General features: G+C 46.9%; 1 protein-coding gene across 1 annotated transcript; it reads right to left on the bottom strand.

Moving 5' to 3' along the window:
- Positions 1-2,952: 2,952 nt before the first annotated feature.
- On the bottom strand, positions 2,953-21,183 carry Ahcy (adenosylhomocysteinase). Its single transcript, XM_027945225.2, has 10 exons — positions 21,024-21,183; positions 14,876-15,066; positions 13,491-13,566; positions 11,864-12,013; positions 10,741-10,853; positions 9,931-10,138; positions 9,763-9,850; positions 9,546-9,663; positions 6,915-7,109; positions 2,953-3,829 (listed from the first exon to the last, which is right to left on the bottom strand). The coding sequence occupies exons 1-10, from the start codon at positions 21,049-21,051 to the stop codon at positions 3,698-3,700; spliced, it is 1,299 nt and encodes a 432-aa protein (XP_027801026.1). The 5' UTR covers positions 21,052-21,183; the 3' UTR covers positions 2,953-3,697.
- Positions 21,184-21,730: the final 547 nt, after the last annotated feature.

The following is a 21,730-nucleotide window of genomic DNA, read 5'->3' on the forward strand; positions in this document are numbered from 1 at the left end:
CAAGTACAAAAAAATAAAAATACCTCTTCACATAAATATTATCATTTGAACACCAAAATAACCATCTGATGTAGATTTTTTTTTCTTTTTATATCAGGGACTGAATCCAGGGTGGTGCTTAACCACTAAGCCACATCTCCAGCCCTTTTTATTTTTTACTTTGAGACAGTCTAAGTTGCTTCAGGCCTCACTAAATTGCTGAGGCTGGCTTTGAACTTGCAATCCTCCTGCCTCAGCCTCCAGAGCTGCTGGGATTACAGGCATACACCACTGCACCTAACCAAGGTAGATATTTCTATTCCTATCTCAAATAACATGATATATCAACAGCAGGCCCAGTTATTCTCCTTCCAAATCTCAACTCACTGCTCCATAAACCCCTAGGCTTCATCTACCCTTCTCCCTTTCCTGGAAAAAAATACAAGAGCCAGTCCAGATACCAGATACTGCAGAACTTTCCTTCCCCATGAAGAAGTTTTTTTTTTTTTTTCTTTCCAGCGCTGGGGATCAAACCCAGGACCTTGCATGTGTTAGGCAAGTGCTCTACCACTGACATCAAGAATGGGGGTGGGGGGCTGGAGATATAGCTCAGTTGGTAGGGTGTTTGCCTTGCACCCTGGGTTCAAACACCAGCACCCCACCCACCCACAAAGAAAGGGGGTGGGGGAGCAGGAGACACATCATCATCTTTCATTATGGGTACATGGTCAGTGTCACACATGTGACAGATTAGCAGACCTGAGATCAGAGGTACATCTGAGACCAGATGTGAAAGGAGAGTTTAAAAAAAAAGGAATGTTCTGAGAACTGGCAAGACATCTCCAAAGAGTAAAGCAAAGCAACAAAATAACAGAAACCAGAACACCCGAGGGATCAGAGGTAGGGGATTGCATGGAAAGAAACATCTGGAAACATCCACCTGTGTCCCTGTGTCTGGGTGGAAACAGACTTACACAGGGAAGGGGTCCTTAGGAAGGAGCTGCTCAGCAGCTGTGCAGTGTAACCTCTCCAGCTCAGATGAACAGCAGTCTCCTTCTTTCTAAGACATCATGCCAGGTGAGGCTTTAACAGCCCTCTCGGCTGCCAGTCTTGCCCTTAGGGACAGTTTCGGAGTGACTGATCCTAGTGATGGGGAGTCTCAAACCAGATTCTTTTTCTCCTAAACCTGGGCCTATGGGTGTGGAAAGGATTTGGATTTTGGTCTGAGTCCCACCAGTACAGCTCATCCTTAAGGCTCCTCTTAGACCCTCAGTTTCCTGTTACATACCACAGGGATTCAAGTCTTGACAAAGATCTCCTAATGAATAAGATCATACCTAAAAAGTGTTTACTCAACACAAAGCTTGACACACAAAGGGTGTGCAAGAAGTAGCAGCAGGTCAAAACAGGTAACTGATCTGTTTTGACCATTGGCATCTTGATCAGCTGGTAAGTATGTCCCTGGCAACTGGTAATAGTTGAATTATCAAAGTTCACAATTTTCAGCAATCATATCACATATGCATGCAACTTACACAACTTCAACTATGCACACTCAGGAAAAACAGGTGAGGATCATCCCCTGATGAGTACCTAAGCCTGAATGAGTTCAGCCCCTCATGCCTGACTATAGGCCATGGAGTATGACGCAGGCTCACCAGGCATGGTGGCACACACTTATAATCCCAGTTACTACTTGGGAAGCTGAGGCAGGAGGATCAAGGTCAGCCTTAGGAACTTAGCAAGACCCTATCTCAAGATGAAAAGGGCTGGGGATATAGCACAGTGGTAAAGCACCCGAGTCTAATTCCCAGTACTGCAAAAACTAAACAGAACAAACAGCAAACAAGATCCTTCTTGGCACTCAGATGCATCTTCCTCAAACAGAAGAGGTAGTTTCAATGCCAAATACAGACAAGGGAGTGTCAAGCACAGGGTGTGCACTTACAGTTGGAAAGCTTATTGGCAAACAGCCTTAACCTCTGGTACCTCACAGTCCCTTGTTTATTCAGCTCTCAAGTCTGTAACTCTTGCCCTCTTTAATATCCCCTCACTCACTTGTTCTGTCACTTGGAATGCCCTTGACTTCAATTTCTGCTAAAATCTTCAAGTTCTTTCAAAATCTACTCAAGCTTCCCTGATGCCTTTCTCCTACTGCTGCCAGGCACTGAACTCTGAAGCTGGGCAGAAAGGGGAAATGCCAAGAGATAGCAAAGCCATTTACGTCCATGCTTTCTCTCTAGCTTTGATATCCCAGCAGCCAGGTCACTCAAACATACATCTCCCATCAGGCCTTCCATTCAGTGGCTGGCCCTTTGAACAGTCTGGTTACCCTCCCTAGATATGTTCTTTCTTCTATTTGATTTCCAAGAACCCATAAGTGCTCATTTAGGCAAACAGGAGGAACCCAATTCCCCACACACCTTCCTGTGATTCAAATCATGATGAGGTCTTTGGTGGGGGAGGGTTTTAGGAAAGCCACCCGAGTCACCATTCTCATCTACAAAATTAGCTAAAAATATTACTAAGATTGTTGTGCCCCTGGCACACTAGTGTCAATAAGTAATAGCCCCCTCATGGTACACTGGATCAATCCAAAGAAAAGTGGAAATGGGGAAGAAAAAAATACAAACAGGCGCGCACACGCACACACACATACACACAGGAAAATGCAAACAGTGATTACAATTATAAATGGGTTAAATTCTCCAATTAAATGACAGTCTCAGATTTGGTTACAGAAACAGATTATTTATAAGACACATCTGAAAAGAGAGTTCCCTGGGGGGTGGGGGGGAGGGAGGGAGAAGAGTCCCCTCTTTACCAATCCTTTGAAGTCTAAGAACCTGCCTGCAGCCCTTACCATCCCACAGAGTCAAACCCTGGTCTTCTCAATCTTCACCAGTACATGACAATAACCTCTACTTCAAGGCCTACAGTACTGGCAGTAGATTATATGATAAAGGCTCAAAATCCTTTTAGGCACCAAAATTTTATTTACCCACCTTCCTGCTTTCTTTTAACATTCGAAACAATATATAAACATCATAAACCAAAATTAATCTTTTTAACCCAGGGTTGTGGTACGAACTATCATGTTACAAAGTGGTGGCAGATTTACGCCTATTTGTGTTTTTCTGGCCTCTCTCAATCTCTGGCTGTGATTTCTCTTGTCCTTTCTTGGCTGTCTTTTAACAGTCTATTCTAACCCCTGTGAAATAGGGGTTCTGAGGTTTGAGAAGACCCACCATGAAGTAAATGAAGCTCTCGGGAAGATTCAAACTCCACAGTTCTTCTTTGTCCTTTGATATGGCTCCTTTTTATCTGTCATAGGCTGAAAAACCAGTGAACTGGTAAACGAAGCACAGAGATCTTAGTTCACAGACCAGGTGAGGCCTGTATAAAGTGCATGGGCTTTGTGACCACCACTACCAACTTCCCCTCTAAGAAAGCACTGACTAATGAGCAGTACCACAACCCCTAAGCTCAAGGTTCCCTGTGGATATCTGCCCTGTATCTGCATCTTGACCAGGGTCTCTCAATTCCCCTTGGCACAGTTGGAACAATGAGGGATGCAGCACAAGCCAAAGACTGAGTGCCCAGCCCCAGTGAATTGATGGGGGACATTGACAAAGTAATTGCAAAGATGGTGCCATTTGTCTTGGAGAAGTGGGGCCTGGACAGGGATAGCAGCTGGAAGGTGACAGGCAGTCCTGGCTCAGTAGCGGTAGTGATCAGGCTTGAAGGGGCCATCACGGGACATGCCCAGGTACTGGGCCTGCTTTTCAGTCAGCTTGGTCAGTTTCACATTAAGTTTGCTCAGGTGGGCTTCGGCCACTGCTTCATCCAGCTAGGGAAAAACAAAGAAAAACCTGGAATTAGTGCCATGTTCAGGGACCCTGCACTTGTATCCAGCTACCAAGAAAGGCAGAAACTGTTCAGTTGGGGTATCTGCCAACTGAACACATTATACCTCATTCTATTCTCACAGCCAGCCTCAGTGGGTGTGTTGTTTTGGCTGCACATCTCCCCACCAAGTAGTCCCAGTGGGACCACTGATTATATCTCCTTCCTCATCTTCCACCAATTTAAGCAGCTAACTATAATGCTTCTCTGGAATTTGTCGTCAGTCCAGGACATATTTTCCATGACAGATAGAGTCAGGGGATTCTGTTTACACTGGGATTCCTAAACAGAGAAGGGTAATCAATCTCAGTTCACCAGTAGCAAGTCTACTTGACAAGTGAAATGAATGTAGAGAAATCAAGAGTCAAGACACAGAGAAAAACAGAACTATGGAGCTAGAGTGTCACTCAGTGGTAGAACACATGCTCAGCGTGTACAAGGCCCTGGGTTCAATTCCCAGCAACCCCCATACCCAAAACAATCAGAGATATGATGACACTGAATCTTGAATCCAGTGTGTGGATCTTAGACCCACCATACTGCCCAAACACTCCTTTTTCCTCATTAAACGGTTTCCTTTTTTGATTAAAATATATCCATATGTGCAAGACCTAGAATTCAAACCCCAGAACAACAAAAATAAATAAATGAATTAATAAACAAATAACTAAATATATTCATACATTCTTTGATACTCCTTCCTTCAAGAGGAAGAACCTGAGAGCAGAGTGCTTGCCTAGTATGCATGAGGCACTGGATTCAATTCTCAGCACCACATATAAACAAGAAAATAAAATAAAGGTCCATCAACAACTAAAAAAAAAAAAAAAAGAGGAAGAACCTAACCAGGCATGTTGATTCACACTGTAATCCCAGCTACTTGGGAGGCTGAAGCAGGAGGATGGCAAGTTTGTGGCCAGCCAGGGCAACACAATAAGACCTTGTCTCAAAAAAAAAAAAAAGAAGAAGAAAGAAAGAGAGAGAGAGAAAAAAGAGATCCTAATTCTCTATCCCTTGAATGACTCAATTCAAATGAACAGAATAAAGCAGAAGTAATGAGTATGACTCTGGAGACAAGGTATAAAAAGCAATGTGACTTCCTCCTTGCTCTCCCCTGGGTCACTCACTCAGGGAAGCCAGCTGCCATCTCATGAGGACATGCAAACAGCTCTATGAAGAGACATAGGAGAGAGAAACTGAGATCTCCCATCAACAGTGATGTGAAGGCAGATTTTTCAACCCAGTCAAGTCTTCAGATGTTTGCAGCCCTGGCAGAAATCTTAATTGCAACCTCTTGAAAATGATCTTCGGTCAAAACCAGAGAGCTAAGCTGATCTCAAACTCCTACCCACAGAAGCAGAAATAAATGTTTATTGTTTTGTTTTGTGAGACAGCACCTAACTATGTTGCCCAGGTTCAAGCAATCCTGCCTTCAGCTTCCCAAGTAACTGGGACTAAAGGTGCATGCCATGCACCTAGCTAAATGTTTACTGTTTTAAGCCAGTAAGTTTTGAGGTCAAATGCTTGTAGCAATAGATAAACACCCTGATTTGAACCAATTTCTATTACTGGCTACCAAAAGGATCCTAACTAATAAAACTGCCATCCTAACCAGGCATGGTGTTGTACACCTGTAATCCCAGTGACTCGGGAGACTGAGGAAGGAGAATCACAAGTTTGAGACCAATATCAGCAAATTAGTGAGCCCCTAAGCAACTTAGTGAGACCCTGAATCAAAATAAAAAATAAAAAGAGCTGGAGATATGGCTTAGTAGTAAAGCACTCCTGGGCTCAATCCCCAGTACCAAAAACACAAAACAAAACAAAAAACCAAAACCCTGCCACCTCTTTTTACAAATGAGAACGTCAAGGTTATAAAAGATGAAATGACTCACCCAAAGTCACACAGCTAGTGAATGACAAAGCTAGGATTTGAACATTTGGGAGCCACCTGGCTCCCAAAATGTGTATTAAGCATCTGAGCTAGAGCCTCCAGGGCAGTTTTGAAGAGATGGAGCAGAAACCAAGGGGGATGGAGGCTGGAGTTATATAAGGCAAACCTCTAACTTTGACCAGTGCCAAAATGCATGAAAGGAGCCTGAAAAGAAGGTCAAGATGCTGTAGTTAAGAGAAGGGTCAATTCTGAGTGTGGCTGTCACTTTTCTCAGCTTCTAGCTCTGGGTGGGACCTCTCTCTTCCCCGAGGGCCCCAAGTCCCATCCCAAGATGGCACCACAACCTCTAATCACAGCCCAGCTCAGAAAGCTTTTACACTCCCAAGTGGTTTCACATCTACTATTTCACTGGAGTCTCACAAACATCCCTAAGAAGCAGGAAGGGCAGGGTTTATACTGGTTTTTAACAGAAGAAGAAACTTAAGCCTAGAGAAAGTACTCTGAGTACCAACTAAATCATCCCTTTACTCGCCCCAGCCTAGCTCAGGATGATTTCATTTTCCCAGCAACCACATCAGAAGGCAAGTGTGCCACAATGGTTAAACAGACCCTACAACAAGCCTAAGGACCTGGCAGGCTGCACACAACAGGGTAACTTAAGGTCCTTCTGGGTAAAACATTTGGTACAGTAGAACAGTGGCTCAGGGACATGAAGGGGAAAGAGTTGGCTGGTCCAGAGGGTACATGCTCCAGGCCAAGTAGATATTCTTCCTCAGTTGTCAGAACCAAGGGGTAGAAGGGTGGTATCAAGATCTATCACAGCCTCTCCAGCAGCCAAAGGCTGGAAGAACAAGAGCTACTCTTACTGGTTACCCAATAAGGAACCTGAGGATCAGAAAGGGTAAGCCACTCTGGATGTACTATAAGGAGTCACTCCCCACAGATTCCTCTGGGCCTCAGTGGGCCTGTTTCCTCTTTTGTCACATGGGGAGAATAATTTTAGCACTGTATAGAACCCTGTGGGGACCTCTAAGAGGGAAGGCAGACACTTTCCTTATAAATTCTAGCAAGTTCTGTGTGGGAAGCCCAGGATCAAACACATGACCCCTGGCTTGAGATGGAGGCAAGAACTCACCTTCTTAGGCAGGAAGTGAACCCCAACAGGGTACTTGTCTGAGTGGGTCCACAGCTCAATCTGTGCCAGCACCTGGTTGGTGAAGGAGTTGCTCATCACAAAGCTAGGGTGGCCCATGGCACAACCCAGGTTGACCAGCCGGCCCTCAGCAAGCAGGATGATGCGGCGCCCATTCTTCAGCCAGTAGCGGTCCACCTGCAGGTCACCAGGGCAACAGTGAGGGCTGGTGGGACACTGCCCAGTCTACCCCTGCCTCCCACCGCACCTAGCAGGGGCCTGGAATGCACCAGAACAACTTCCACACAAGGCTGGCACACACAGTGAATAACTAATAGCCAATAACCTTACAGATCTGCTATGAGAATTTAGTAAGCTGCTACCTGTATAGCACTTGGCTTTACACGAGGCACCGAGTAAATGCAGCTAATATATGCCAGATACCCTGTACTAAGTCCTTTACATGTAACTACGACACGCCCTCCTAAAACAACACTATGATTTAAGAACTACTATAATTTCCCTTTCATAGACAAAGAAACTGAAGTTTACAAGTGCCACCTGTCAGCCTTGTCAGCCTGAGGACGTATCCCAGCTTTCAACCACCATTAGAAAGTTGAATGCAACTTAGAAAAGCTTAGTAAAGCTGAGTGCAAGGACACTCAGCTTGAGCTGCATGTTGGAATCACATTGGGAACCTTAAAAATGGGGATGCCGGGCTCTACTCCCAGATTCCAGGCCACAGGGTGTGTGTGTGTGTGTGTGTGTGTGTGTGTGTATGTGTGTCTGTCTGTCTGCAGAGGTCAAGAACTCCTGCTTCAGTAAATGAAAGAGGAGAAATTCCCAGTCTCAGTGCCCTCAATCTTCCACTTCTTCCAGGTATCTAAACACACAAAAATTTGCTTTCTCCCTCCTCATGGTACAGCAGTGGAGGTAAAGCCAGTGACCTAACTGCAACAAAATGGGTGCTGCACAATGGGGCTGTACAGAGCACAGGGGGACTGCCCACCACCCAAGGAGCTGGCTAGGAAGTGAGTCCCTTGAGCTGGAGCTTAGAGAATGGCAAGGAAAAGGGCACTCCTCTGCTCCAAACAAAAGGAGCTGGCTAAAAAGGTAACCAGAAACAGGAGTGTGGTGCAATATTCAGGAAGAAGGGTCCAAGATGGCCTGAGCGTACAGGTTCTTAAGAGATGAAGTTGGGAAGGAGGCTGACAAACTGCAGGAATTCTGAGAGTGAGGACAGAGCCCAGCTTTGGAGGAGATCTTAGAGAAGAGAGATCCATCACCCTGAAGTAAGCCTGTGATACCTTTGTAGAACATCTTTCTGGCTGCCAGGGAAGCAAGCCCCGCTGTGGCACCAGGCACTCTCAGCAGAAAGAAGGAGGCACCCTCCACCTAGCCAGGAACTGACACTGCAGGCTAGCACAGGACCTACCCAAGGAGACCTCCCACAGGCAGAGGGCCCAGGAGTAGGGTGGGGCATGTGTGTGTGGTATGTCCATGGAGGCTTGCCTGCCCCCCAGAGGCTCTAGGCTCCTGGCTGGTCCCATGGTGTGGCTCTGACTGGGCAGTCTTAGGGCTTTGGTCAACTCTGTGTCTACACGTTCTGTACAACATCTCAAAGATGAGGCACTAACTCAAAGAACCCCACAAGCAGGCTTTCTCCTCTTAAAACTTAAAAAAAAAAAAAAAAAAAATTTTTTTTAAATGATCTCCAGGTGTGGTGGGGCAGGCCTGTCATCTCAGCAACTTGGGAGGCTGAGGCAGGAGGATCACAAATTCCAGGCCATGCTCAGCAATTTTGTGAGGCCCTCAGCAATTTAGAGACCCTGTATCAAAATAAAAAACAAAAAGGGCTAGGGATATAGCTCAGTGGTAAAGAGTCCCTGGGTTTAACCTCTGGTACAAAAAAAAAAGATCAACAACTTGTATATACTCAAGGATTAATTACTAGGAGAGATAGCTCAGAGTTTGCTTAAGGGAAGGGAGTATGGCTCAGTGGCAGAGTGTGTGCTTATCACACACAAGGCCCTAGGTCCAATCCCATATACACACATAAATATAAGCCAAATAATATTTCACACACCCCAAAGGAACTCATCTCTCGATGGCCCACTGCAAACCTGTCCTTTGACCAGTAAGCAGCCCACTTTTCACACAGCTGTTCCAGCCAGACTTCAGTCCATCATCCCCAACACTCTCCAAGAGTAAGCAGCCCACTTTTCACACAGCTGTTCCAGCCAGAAACCCAGCATCCTTTTCAAATTCTTCCCCTTGTCTGACTCCAGTCCATCATCCCCAACACTCTCCTAGAGTGCTGGTTGCCAACACCTCTGCAGGGTTTTGAGAGCACCCTCTCAAAGCCTCCCCTGCCCCCATGCTAGTTTCCATGCTCCACACAGTAGCAGCATGAGACAGCAACCTCATGATGTACACAGTTCACCTACCTAATATGGTTAGGGATTCTGGCTGCCTTCAGGATCAAATCTGCCATCTCAGTACTAGCTCTGAAACCAGGCTCTTTCCCACACCCCTGCTGGCAACAGCCTCCTAATCTGCTCTTCCTGGGGGGCAGCCCAAAGCAGGTGGGCTCAGTCCTCCACTGCAGGTGCCGGCAGAGCTAGGGCCTCTCACCTGGGGCTTGATGTTCACCTTCTCCACAGCATTCTCATTGAGCCACTTCACATCAATTTCCACATCAAAGTGCCCAATGTTACACACGATGGCATCATCCTTCATCTGCTCAAAGTGCCTGTCAGGGAGCCCAAGCCCACAGGAGACCATCAGAGACAAAGAGCAGTCACAAGTCTACACCCCTCCTTTGCTCCCCAGGATGCCCACTGGCACCTACCGGCCCAAGATGATGTCCACACAGCCTGTGGTAGTGACAAAGATGTTGCCCTCCTTGCAAGCCTCGTCCATGGTAGTCACCTCATACCCTGTGGAGACAGTAGCCATGGGTTATCCAGGAGGGGCTTGTCTCTCCCCTGGCCCCAGTGTCGACCCCACCTTATCATACCTTCCATGGCAGCCTGTAGCGCATTGATAGGGTCAATCTCGGTAATGATGACACGAGCCCCAAAGCCCCTCAGGGCCTGGGCACAGCCCTTGCCCACGTCACCATAGCCGGCTACTACTGCCACCTTGCCCGCAATCATCACATCCGTGGCCCGTTTGATGCCATCTATGAGGGACTCCCGGCAGCCATAGAGGTTGTCAAATTTACTCTGAAAAGAGAGAGGACAGGGATGATGGGGACAAACAAGGTCTTGGGGCTAGGCTTCAGAATTGTTCCATAGGGCCCCAAGCCTCAGGCCCACTCAGCAACTCGGCCTGGCTAAACCCCTCTGGGACTCCCCCCGACCATCCAATGCCCAACATGCCCCTCACCCTAATCAGCTCCAAGACCTTCTCCCTAGTCTTTCCTGCTGGTCCAGAAGCCTTCTAGGCATCAATCACTAGGAGAGACTGCTGGATCAAAGAACTGGGTTAATTTTAAAGCTCGTGACAGCCAAAGACAATGCTCTTGAAACCCAGGTCTGAGGCCCACTGTGCAGTTTTTTCCTTCTTTAATGTACTTGTTACCCTTGGTCTATACCCCTTTTCCCCTCAGATGATGGCTTCATGTCCCTGGTCTGCAGCCTTCCTGGGTAGGCTTCTTCAGGAAGATGATAACATGGGTCTGAAAATCCCTCAGGGTCTGGGAACAGCCCTTGCCCATGTCTCTATAGCCTGCTACCACTGCGCACAATCATCACATCTGTAGCTCACTTGGTGCCATCTGTGAAGGACTCTCTAAGCTGGAGCTGGCACTGCCCCAAGGACTCACCTTGGTAACAGAGTCATTGACATTGATGGCCGGAACCTTCAGTATCCCATTGGCCATCATCTTATATAGATTGTGGACCCCAGTTGTGGTCTCCTCAGAGATGCCTCGGATGCCTGAACAAAAGGGAAAGAATGTCACAGACCAGCTCTGATTCACCTAAATTCCCCATCTTTATCCCATAATGCCATTCGTCTTTCAGGGTTCCCAGCTCCGTGACTGACAGTACACTCCACCCAATCACCCAGGCCAACATAAGGGAGGAGCCACGAGATGCCCTCCTACAAGGAATCCATCACCAGGCCAGATGATTCCACCTCCCAGCCTCTCCCAAACTCTCCATTCTCACTGCTATTATCACTTTTTCTTCTTCTGGTTTTATTTATTTATTTTTGGTACCAGGGATTAAACCCAGGAGTGCTTAACCACTGAGCCACATCCCCATCCCTTAAGTTGCTGAAGGTCTCGCTAATTTGTTGAGGCTGGCTTTGATTTTGACAATCCTCCTGCCTCAATCTCCCAGGTCACTAGGATTACAGGCATGTGCCACCACACCCAAATGATTGTGGCTGCCATCATTTCTCACCTAGTCTTCCTGCCACAGTTCATCCTCCATAAAGCAGTTGTAGCCACTTTTTTCATGTATATTTTAACAGAAATCTCAAAACCCTCCAATTATTTCCTTTTCCCTCAGGTTTAAGCCAAACTTTCTTATAGCATTTTTAGGTCACACCTGGCCTTCAACTAAAGCTCCACATCGTGGAATATTCCCTAAGGAAGGCTCCCTCCATCCATTGCAGCCATGCTAGCTTCCTATTAATAGTCATTCCTTTCCTGCCTCAGGGCCTTTGCACTCTCCATATACCACTCCCCAGATACTCTCCTCCCCACCCTGCTTTTAACAAAGCTGGCTCCTTTCCAGCTATTCTCAGTCTTGGCATTATGCCAGCCCTTGGGCTATCAACTCAGCCAGCAACCTCAGCCACCCAGCCCTGAGTCGGCAGAAATCCCAGAGGCCGGGCCCCAGCCTGTCTGCCTGCAAGAGTCTCATGTCCTCCTGTCTTCCACAGAATCTGGGCATTTTTCCAGGCCTCGGGCACCCAGCCCACCCCCTGGCCCTGCTCACCTGACAGAAGCTGTGGGTACTTTGTGTGGATGAGGTTAGTAAGGTCTCCACCGTCGTCCAGAATCATATTGAGGGGCCCATCCTTGAAGTACAGTGTCTGCTCGATGCACCACAGGTACTCTTCGTCTGTTTCACCCTTCCAGGCATACACTGGAGGGTGAGTGGCACATCAGGGCCTGACCTTCCCCATCGGCACCTCTGCTCAAGGGAATTGCCCAGGCAGGCCAATGCTACCTCCTTCCTAATTTCCATGCCCAGCCACTTCCAGCCCTGAGAACCCAGCAGGGGTACAAACACAACTTGGAACCAGAGAGATCTAAGTTCAAATCCTAGCTCTGCCGCTTACCAGCTATATAACCTTGAGCTAATCACCTCACTTCTCTGAGCTTCAGTTTCTTCCTCTGTATATGGGGCTCACAACAGTACAGATTAAATGAGACAGAGGCCAAGTATAGCCCCACAGGTACAAGTATGTGGAAATTGTTCCTTTCTCATCCCCTTCTGCCTAAGCCCCAAGGACTGGGGTATCAACCCACACAGACCAGAGCTCCCACCCATAGTGAGACCTCCTACTCAGTGGAAACCACATGGCTGGATCCAGACATTGTTCTGTTCTGAAAGGTCTTAAGGGCACAGCAGCCTCTGTGGTGGGTAGTCTCAGGCAATGTCTGGCCAAAAAATTACTAATAGCAGCTACTACAAATGAAGCACTTTCTCTGTGCCAGACATTACTCTATCGCTTTATACTGCATCTCATTTTTCCTTATAGAAGCCCTGCGGGGCAGGCGTTACCACTGTCACCACTTACACCCAGAGAGAGCCTAAGATGTACCTGTATCATGTAGCATGGTATCCCAGAGAGGCACAGAACCCAGAGCTATTGAGGGCCAGCTGTGCTCCTCCCATCATATGGAGTAACAAGGACACAGGTGTGGGGTTCCCAGGAAATTACTGTGAGCAAAGGACATAGGCCAAGCAGGGCCGGCTGCCTTTCCCCACAAGTAGAGAATATAATGGTCTTGAAAATAAGGCCTTTCATGAGGTCATGGAACCCAGCCAAGGCTGAGGCCTGTGGGACATGCCCATTTAATCCCAGTCAGTCTATGAAGAAGCCCTCTTCATCTCATCTGTGGCTAATCAGAAGGAATCTTGAATGTCCTACTTAATCACCATCAGATCTAACTACTCCCTCCTCTTAGTGCAGACATGTGCCCTTCTCCAGCAGTTCATGAGAAAGTCCTTCTTCTTTAGTCCTGGTCCTTCCTAGCCCCTTACACTACCATATCTCTGCAGTGGACCTCTGGGCTCTTTTTCTGCCCTCTCCCTCCCCAGTTCTTTGGAAACAAATCCACATCCTTCCTTTAAGGAACTTCTCTTCCTCTATATCATGTGGCTCCCAATCATAAGATCCTGCCCATCCTAGTCACAGGCTTGAGATGGCTCAATAAGCACTTCCCCAGGATTTTAGATGATAGTAAAACAAAGCAGCTCTTTCCTATGGGTCACCAGGCTATGATCCTCTGCCCTGCTGTAAGAAGCCTGTTGCTCTAGGGGTCAATGAAGCAAACAGGGAGAAGAGGAGTCCGTTCATGCATTCCCATATGCCCCAGGAGCAAGTAGGCCTCACCTGGAATGCCAGCCTTGGCAATGGCAGCTGCTGCATGGTCCTGAGTGGAGAAGATGTTACAGCTAGACCACCGCACCTAGAAGGGTCGGCAAAACAAGGCTGTAGGTCACTGATGGTCAGAAGCACCAGGGTCATGGGCAGGGAGAAGGAAAAGCCCTGGTTCTAGGTGTGAGAGGCTGGGGACCACAGTCCAGCCAGTGCCACAACCACACACTGGGTGAGTGGATGGGAGCCATAGCAGTGACAAGATGCAGCTCTGATAGAAGGGAAAGGGTTGAAGCAAAGAGACAAGTAAAGAGGCTACTGAAGAAAAGTCCATAGGAAACACAGTGGGAACCCTGGAGGTGATGAGCTGTCATGTGTCCAGGTTTCCTGAACTGAGAGAATCTGGAAGGCTGGAGTTGCCACTTACTGACATGGGGAAGACTCCGGGAAGAGCAGAAGGCTAAAAATCAAGTTTGTTCAAAAATGTTTAATTTGAGATATGTACCTGATTTCCAAGTGGAAAAGACACATTAGAACCAGAAGGTATAAGACTGGAATTCCAGAAGTTCAGCCTAAATACAGGTATCTGGGTGTCATCACCATACAGACAGTATTTAAAGTCATAAAATCCGACCACCAAGACTAAATGTGGCCCAGGATGGTGACGCACACCTGTAATCCCAGCAGCTCAGGAGGCTGAAGCAGGAGGATCGCGAGTTCAAAGCCAGCCTCAGCAACTCAGTGAGACCTTGTCTCTATATAAATTATAAAAAGAGCCAGGGGTGTGGCTCAGTGGTTGAATACCCCTGGGTTAAATCCCTGGTACCAAAAAAAAAAAAGGAAGAAAGAGACTGAATGTGAAGAAAAAAGAAGAGGGCTAAGGACTGAGCCCTGGAGTGCTCTGTTGGTTTTGGCTGCCTGGCACTGCCCTGCTCACCTTTGGAAACCACCTTGCTTCACGACTCACTGAGATCTTGAATAAACTGTCAATTATTGGTACACATGACCCAGACTGAATCAATCAGAGCACTCCAATCTTCTGGAAAGCATGATTGGTCCAGGGCAGGCACATGACCATAGTAGGGACAATGAAAGGCAGTCCTTAGAATACTAAATAGGACTTTGAGGTTGAGTTTTTCCTACTAGAGCTCAAAGCCAGGAAGGTGTGTTGAGCTCAGTCAGAAGCTATCTTTCTGGTCAGAGAGAAAATCTGTAGAACATTCACCACGAGGGTGGCAGCACTGGGAAAGGGAAAACTCAAGTGATAGGGAGGAGAGACCCTGCTGGACCAGAGTTGGCCCCACACCTGGACTTCTCCCCACTCCTGTAGAGTCTTCTTCCCTGGCGGAACCCAGAGAGGGGAAGGGACTCACCCAGGGTCACACAGCAGTGGGTCTTACCTCAGCACCCAGGGCGACAAGAGTCTCAATGAGGACAGCAGTCTCTACTGTCATGTGTAGGCACCCTGCAATGCGGGCGCCCTTCAGTGGCTTGGAGGCCGAGTACATCTCCCGCATGCGCATCAGGCCAGGCATCTCATTCTCTGCAATGTCCAGGGCCTTGCGTCCCCAGGCGGCCAGGCCAATGTCCGCTGCAGGGGCAAGATGAATGGGAGTCCCATAAGCCATCTCCTCCCACCAACCACGAAGCATGAGCACAGTGTAAAGACCCGATCCACATATGGGCCCCAAACCCCTGGGCTTGACTATGTGTCACTGCATTCTCTCATTTAATAACTATGTATGCAACTGGGCAGCCTAAAGAGAAAAACAATGGTACCTGTTTAAGTGCAGCTTATCGTCTTATAGAGAATACATTTAATCAAAGAATCACCCAGGTACACCAAAGTTACAACACAGAAGTACCCCTTCAAAAAAGATCTATCACCTCCCACCACCCTTCCTTTCTACTGTCACCTCCAGGTCACTCATTCCCTAAAAATTTTAGCTCCATTTCCTCTCCACATTATGACTTTTGGTGATTCAACACTCAAATATTATCCAACATCTTGGACTTGACACAGATCCTTGAGCTCCATGGCAACATGAAAATGCTTCCTCCCCACTCCTGATGTTTCCACATGGAGGGAATTCATCCGTATAAATAACATTCTCTGTCCCAAGGAAGGTGGATTGGCTTGTCTGATTAATAAATATGAGAGGATGGGCTGGGATCGTGGCTCAGTGATAGACCGCTTGCCTCACACGTGTGAGGCACTAGGTTCAATTCTCAGCACTACATATAAATAAATGAATAAAATAAGGTCCATCAACCCTAAAAAAAAAAAAAAAAAAAAACTTAAGTCAGCTAAAAAAATAAATGAATGTGAGATGAATAAACTAGGCATGCTCAGTTTGGCTCTCCCTTCTTTTGCAAGCAAGCACCTACCTGCCCACCTGCAGGAATCAGGTATTCTCAGCTCTCTTGACTGTGACTGGTGGGTAAGCAGGGTTCAGTTAGCAGGATCATTTGGCTTTTACACTAAGCTACACCTCTGGCTTTGATGTTATCAGTAATAAATAGTTTATTTTGGTCTTTAGCTGACACCTCAAATGTCTCAAATTTTGCCAATTCTCAAGCAGGAAAGGATACTATTATAAGTTCTGCCGCTGTCTCATTGCTTAGGGCCTCACCAAGATGCTAAGGCTGGCCTTGAACTTGCAATCCTCCTGTCTCAGCCTCCCAAGTTGCTGAAATTACAGGTGTGTACCCCTACCCCAGCACTTTTTCTAATTTTATTTTGAGACAGAGTCTTATTAAATTGGCCACCCAGGTTGGCCTTGAACTTGCAATCCTCTTGTCTCAGCCTCCCAAATTGCTGGGATTACAGATCTGCACCAGTGTGCCCAATTGTGCTCTAGAGAGCTTAATAACAAATAACGAAACTGAATCAGTCTGCGTCCTATTGAACCTTTAAACAAGAAGGGTTGCAGGTCTAGTTCAATGGTAGGCACATGCAAGACCCTGGGTTCAATCCCAGCACCAGAATAGTGTCAGAGGTGAAATACTCTACCCCCATGGAGGTCACCACTCCTGCTGCACCTTGACAAGATCCCACTTCCTACCACTCCCCTTGCCCACCCGCCCTGGGAGGACAGACACTGAGGATGATAGCTCTCCCTTGGAAATCTGGATTTCAAGCAACCAACTCTGGTCATGTCCCAACTTTCCAATTCTTTCCCTCTTGCCCCAACTTCAACAAGATGGCAACCAGTCAGGTAAGAACTTCTTCCTTCCCCAGCTTAGGATTTCAATCTCCATCCCTCTGCCCTCTTTCCTCTGAGAACTCACTTGGCAAAACTCCCACCCTGGTTAAACCCAACCCTCTGCTGCACCTAAGCCAGTGACCCAGAAGGAGAATCAACCACACCAAGAGGTCTTATTCACTAAGATCATAAATCTAAAGGGACAAAGCACATTCCAGCAATCATTTAATATTTTTCTAGTAAATTTACTTTTCAACTTTTCCCAAACCTCCAACACCTCTCCGCATTAACTAATAACCTCATTTCACAATTCATTAAGAATTCAGGGGGCTGGGGATATAGGTCAGTTGGTAGAGTGCTTGCCTTACATGCACAAGGCCCTGGGTTCAATCCCCAGCACCACCAAAAAAAAAAAAAAAAAAATTGGGGTTGGGGTTGTGGCTCAGTGGTATCTCATCTAGCACATGTGGGGCCCTGGGTTCAATCCTCAGCACCACATAAAAAAACTAACTAAATAAAGGTACTGTGTCCAACTACAACAAAGGAAGGAAGGAAGAAAGGGAGGGAGGGAAAAAGAAAGAAAGAATGAATTCAGGATCATGCCACTTTTCCTCCAAGGAATCCACTGCTCTCCTCATTTAGACTTACAGACTAGGCAAGCTTTTCTGTTACAACAGACAAGCTGTCCCTGATCTCCTATCTTCTCTCCTCCTTCAGAACCTCAGTACTCCACTTCTCAATGAGTCTAGTAGCTGGGCACATAATCCCAGCAACTTAGGAAGCTGATGCAGGATGATCCCAAGTTTGAGGCCAGCCTTGGTAACTTAGTGAGCCTCTGTCTCAAAATTAAAAAAAAAAAAAGGGCTGGGTTTGTGGCTCAGTGGTAGAGTGCTTGCCTAGCATGCGTGAGGCACTGGGTTCAATCCCCAGCACCACATAAAATAAAGGTATTGTGTCCATCTACAAATACATAATATATATATATATATATATATATATATATATATATATATATATTTTTTTTTTTTTTTTTTTTTTTTTTTTTTTTAAAGATACACACAGGAGATGGACCCCATTGGTTAAATGCCCCTGAGTTCAATCCCCAATACCAAAAAAAAAAAAAAAAGTGCCCAAAGACCAGCCTGATCCCCAATCAGGGGACTTTTTTTTTTTGATACTGAGGATTGAACCTGGGGTGCTTAACCACTGAGCCACATCCCCCATCCTGTTTTACATTTTGTTTAGAGACAGGGTCTCACTGAGTTACTAAGTGCCTTGCTAAGTTGCTGAGGCTGGCTTTGAACTCGCAATCCTCCAGTCTCAGTCTCCAGAGCCTCTGGAGCGGTGGGGATTACAGGCAAGCACCACTGCAATGACTCAGAAATCCAGGCTTTATTGGCTTCTGGTTCTTCTCCTCCTTCCTTCCTGGCTCCTCTTGAACTAACAGACTCAAATATTTGGAAGCCCTCAGGGCTCCAAACATCTCCCTCTTTCTAATTCTTGCCAGGTGAATCTTTGTAGCCTTAGGGTTTTGAATTCCTTCTCTAGGGTAAGGACTCCCCTGAACTTGAGACTCTTATAATGCAGCTAACAGTGACAATACTACATGTCTGTCCCACCTACCTGTCCTTGGGTCACCTTTGCATCTCCAGTGCCCAGCAGACCCTGGCACAGAGAAGAAGTCAGCAGATATTTATCTATTGTTAGAAATGAATGAAAAGTGCATGCCTGTAGTCCCAGCTGCTTGGGAGGCTAAGGCAGAAGGATCGAAGACTCAAAGCCAGTCTCAGCAACTTAGTGAGGCTGTAAGCAACCTAATGAAATTCAGTCTCAGAATAAAAAACAAAAGAGCTGAGGATGTGGCTCAGTTGTTAAGAACCCTTGGGTTCAATCCCTGGTATAAAAAAAAAAAAAAATTGAACAAGAGAAGATTCAGGGGCTGGGATTGTGGCTCACTGGCAGAATGTGCTTGCTTAGCTTAGCATGTGTGAGTCACTGGGTTCAATCCTCAGCACCACGTAAGAAAATAAATAAATAAAAAGTTATTGTCCATCTACAACTAAAAAAAAGAAAAGAAAAAAGAACACATTCAGGAAAAGGGGCTGGCACTGGCCAGAGGTGGCAAAAAAAAAAAAAAAAAATCAGAACCTAGTTCAACTCCTAGCATTTTACCAATGAGGAAAAAGCCCAAACAGGAGTTTGCCACAGATTCCATAGCCAGTCAATGGCAAAGGTGGGTCTGGTGGCCAGGCAAAGACAGACCCTTCACAAGGCCCTGCAATAGTGACAATGGGTTATGTGCTACCCTACCTACTTTACTACCATCTGTCCCTCAACCTAAAAATAATACTTTCAATGATGTCCACATGGAAACTGTGCTAGCCATAGAGTTTTCCATGGAACCCTCAACTTCAAGGGTGCAGAAGGGGCTGGAGCTCCAAGTTCTCGGGCTTTTGGTACCCTGGGGAGCTGAGGACCTGCAGAAATTGCAGGAACACAAGAGGAACAGTAAGACCCTTGTTAAACCTCTCCTTCTTCATCTATAGAGTGAGGATAACCATCCCTAACCTTGCTGTGTCCCCTGAGGATTACACAAAATGCCAAATGGGTAAAATCTGCAGATTTTGACAGAGGCTTCTTTCCTCCATTCTTACATAACCAAGACCCCCCATTCCAAATCCACCCTTATGTTCACCCACACAACTCAATGCCCTCTACCCAGACCCTCCACAGTATGACAAAGTCCCTATTCCAGCCATTCCACTAATGTGACCTTGCCTTTCTGGGCTACAGCGTCATCATCTACACAATGTGGGCAATAGTCTACTCTGATGAACGATTTCAACAGAATATTTACAAGTCAATTCTTCAGTTTCTTCCTCTGTACAATGGGATAATGTCCACTTCTAAAAAGATTTTGTAATCACAAATCACCAGATACAAATATATTGGTATCTTTCTCCACTTTAAGGGGGTCCTTTTTTAGTGGGAGGGGATACTGGGAATTTAACCCAGGAGCAATTTTATCATAACAAGCCCTTTTTTTAAAAATTCTTTATTTTTAAGACAGGGTCTAAGGTGCTTGGGGCCTAGCTAAATTGCTGGTGCTGGCCTTGAACATGCAATCCTCCTGTCCTAGCCTCCAGAGCTGCTGAGATTATCACAGTGCACCACCTCATCCAATTAATGGTGTCTTTTTTAATTGAAAACTTTTTTTAATTTAAATTTAATTTTTTTAAATTTATTTTTAATTACAAAATGCACATATTTGAGGTATGTAATTTGATCAGTTTTGACATGTAATATACTCAATATAAAAAGCATTTCCATTACACTTTTTTTTTACGGTGCAGAGTTAATGGTGCCTTAAAGTTACTTAAAGTAACTTTACTTTTAAAGCTGCTAATCAACCTGAACAGATTATTGGTAAAAATAAGGTTGTTCCAAGTGTGTTCACTGGTACACAGTGATGAAAAGGGTGGGCTCAGAGGTCTAGATACCCTGGTTCAAATCCTGCTCCATCACTTTCCAGCTGTAAAACTGTGGACAAGTGACCTTTAGGATCCATCGTAAAGCAAAAATAGTCCCTCAACTATTCTTGAGAGCTATGAGAATAAGATGGGTTAATCTAGAATAAAGCTAGAAGGTAGTGTCCATGCCACAGTTAAAAGCTCAGTGAAGGTTTGATCAGCCTTCTGGTCCGTGGGGCAGAGGGAGAATTTTTCCAAACTCCCTAAATTTTATTCGTGATTCTCTGCACGATGGTCCCTGTTGGGCAGGTCCCACAGGTTGAGGAACTAGCCCAAAGTTCCCGGAGAGCGGATCAGTGCGGCCTCGGGCTCCCTTTCCAGGCCTCTCTTCACAAGCGGGTGCCCTCGCCTTCCCTGTAGGAGGCCAAGAAAAAGGTGAGCCCTTGCCTGGGGCAACCCAGTTGGCCAAAAGGCAGGATCTGGATGCCTAGGCAGGTTCCAGCGGGGGCCACTAGTTCCAGGCCGCGGCCAGGTGCACTTCCTGCACCCACCTAGCCGCTGGAAGCGGAACGCGCCACCAGATCGGCGCTGGTAGCCCGCGCGGCGTCGCGGGGCATGCCGGAACTTGTAGTCCGCGGCTGCCTCCCAAGACCCGCACGTCGCGATGGGAGAACTCCAGCCCCCAGGCGGCCCCGCGCTCAGGAGCGCGCGGAGACTGTGATTCAAGGGGCTTCGGGGCCGCCCGGGGCGGCCCCTCGGCAGCCTTACGGCCGCTGCCCCAACAAGCTCCGGGTCAGCCCGGCGGCCGCCATCCCGCACAAACCCTCCGCACGCACAGAGTAGTCGCAGCAGGCTGCAGTCCTGGAACTCACCGACTTTGTAGGGCAGTTTGTCAGACATGCTGGCGGCACTTCCGCACGCAGCGATGGACACAGGCAAAGGGGGGTGGGCCTTGGACTGAGAACCGGCACCTGGCGGGAGGCGCGCGTTAGAGATCTGCGTGTGGCGCCGTCTTCTTTAAATATCTTCCTCTTACTTGCATATTCATGAGTCCCTAGGGCTGAGTCGTCCGGGGCGGGGCCCAGCGCATGGGGGCGGGGCCGAGACAGACTTCGATCCCTGAGGAGAAAAGTACACGTTTTATCAGGTGCGGCCCTTAGACCTCTGGCACCAAGGAGAGCGGCCTGAGAACCAGCCAAGGCCGTTCTTTGTCTCATTGGTTCAGCCAGCATATCCGATGTTAAAAACAAACAAACCTTTGAAATACTTACCTCCTGATGCCCATGAGTAGGTTTCTCTGGGCCATTAGGAATGGAATATCCATGTATCTTGAGCTTTCCTAGATATTGCCCATTCCTTTCCAAGGTGGTTTTATTATTTACCCTTCCACTCTAGTGTTCAGGCTGGTCACTCTACATCCCTGTTACCACTTGTCATCGTCTGACATAAATTTTTATTGAAACTGATGGGAATGAAAATGTATCTCCTTATGGTTTTAATTGGCCACCTGAAGATCCTGTAACAACCATCAAGAGATTCTCCAGCCTGCTGAGATGATACATGCCTTTAATCCCAGCGA

Source organism: Marmota flaviventris, chromosome 2, assembly GCF_047511675.1.
Source record: "Marmota flaviventris isolate mMarFla1 chromosome 2, mMarFla1.hap1, whole genome shotgun sequence".
In the NCBI taxonomy this organism is placed as follows: Eukaryota; Metazoa; Chordata; class Mammalia; order Rodentia; family Sciuridae; genus Marmota; species Marmota flaviventris.

Excerpts from the sequence above, each read along its gene's own strand:
- Ahcy (XM_027945225.2), bottom strand. The coding sequence starts at position 21,051 with ATGTCTGACAAACTGCCCTACAAAGTCG. Across the intron at positions 13,567-14,875 it reads TTGTCGCCCTGGGTGCTGAG|GTGCGGTGGTCTAGCTGTAA; the intron begins GTAAGACCCACT and ends CGACCCTTCTAG. Across the intron at positions 3,830-6,914 it reads TTCACTTCCTGCCTAAGAAG|CTGGATGAAGCAGTGGCCGA; the intron begins GTGAGTTCTTGC and ends GTTTTTCCCTAG.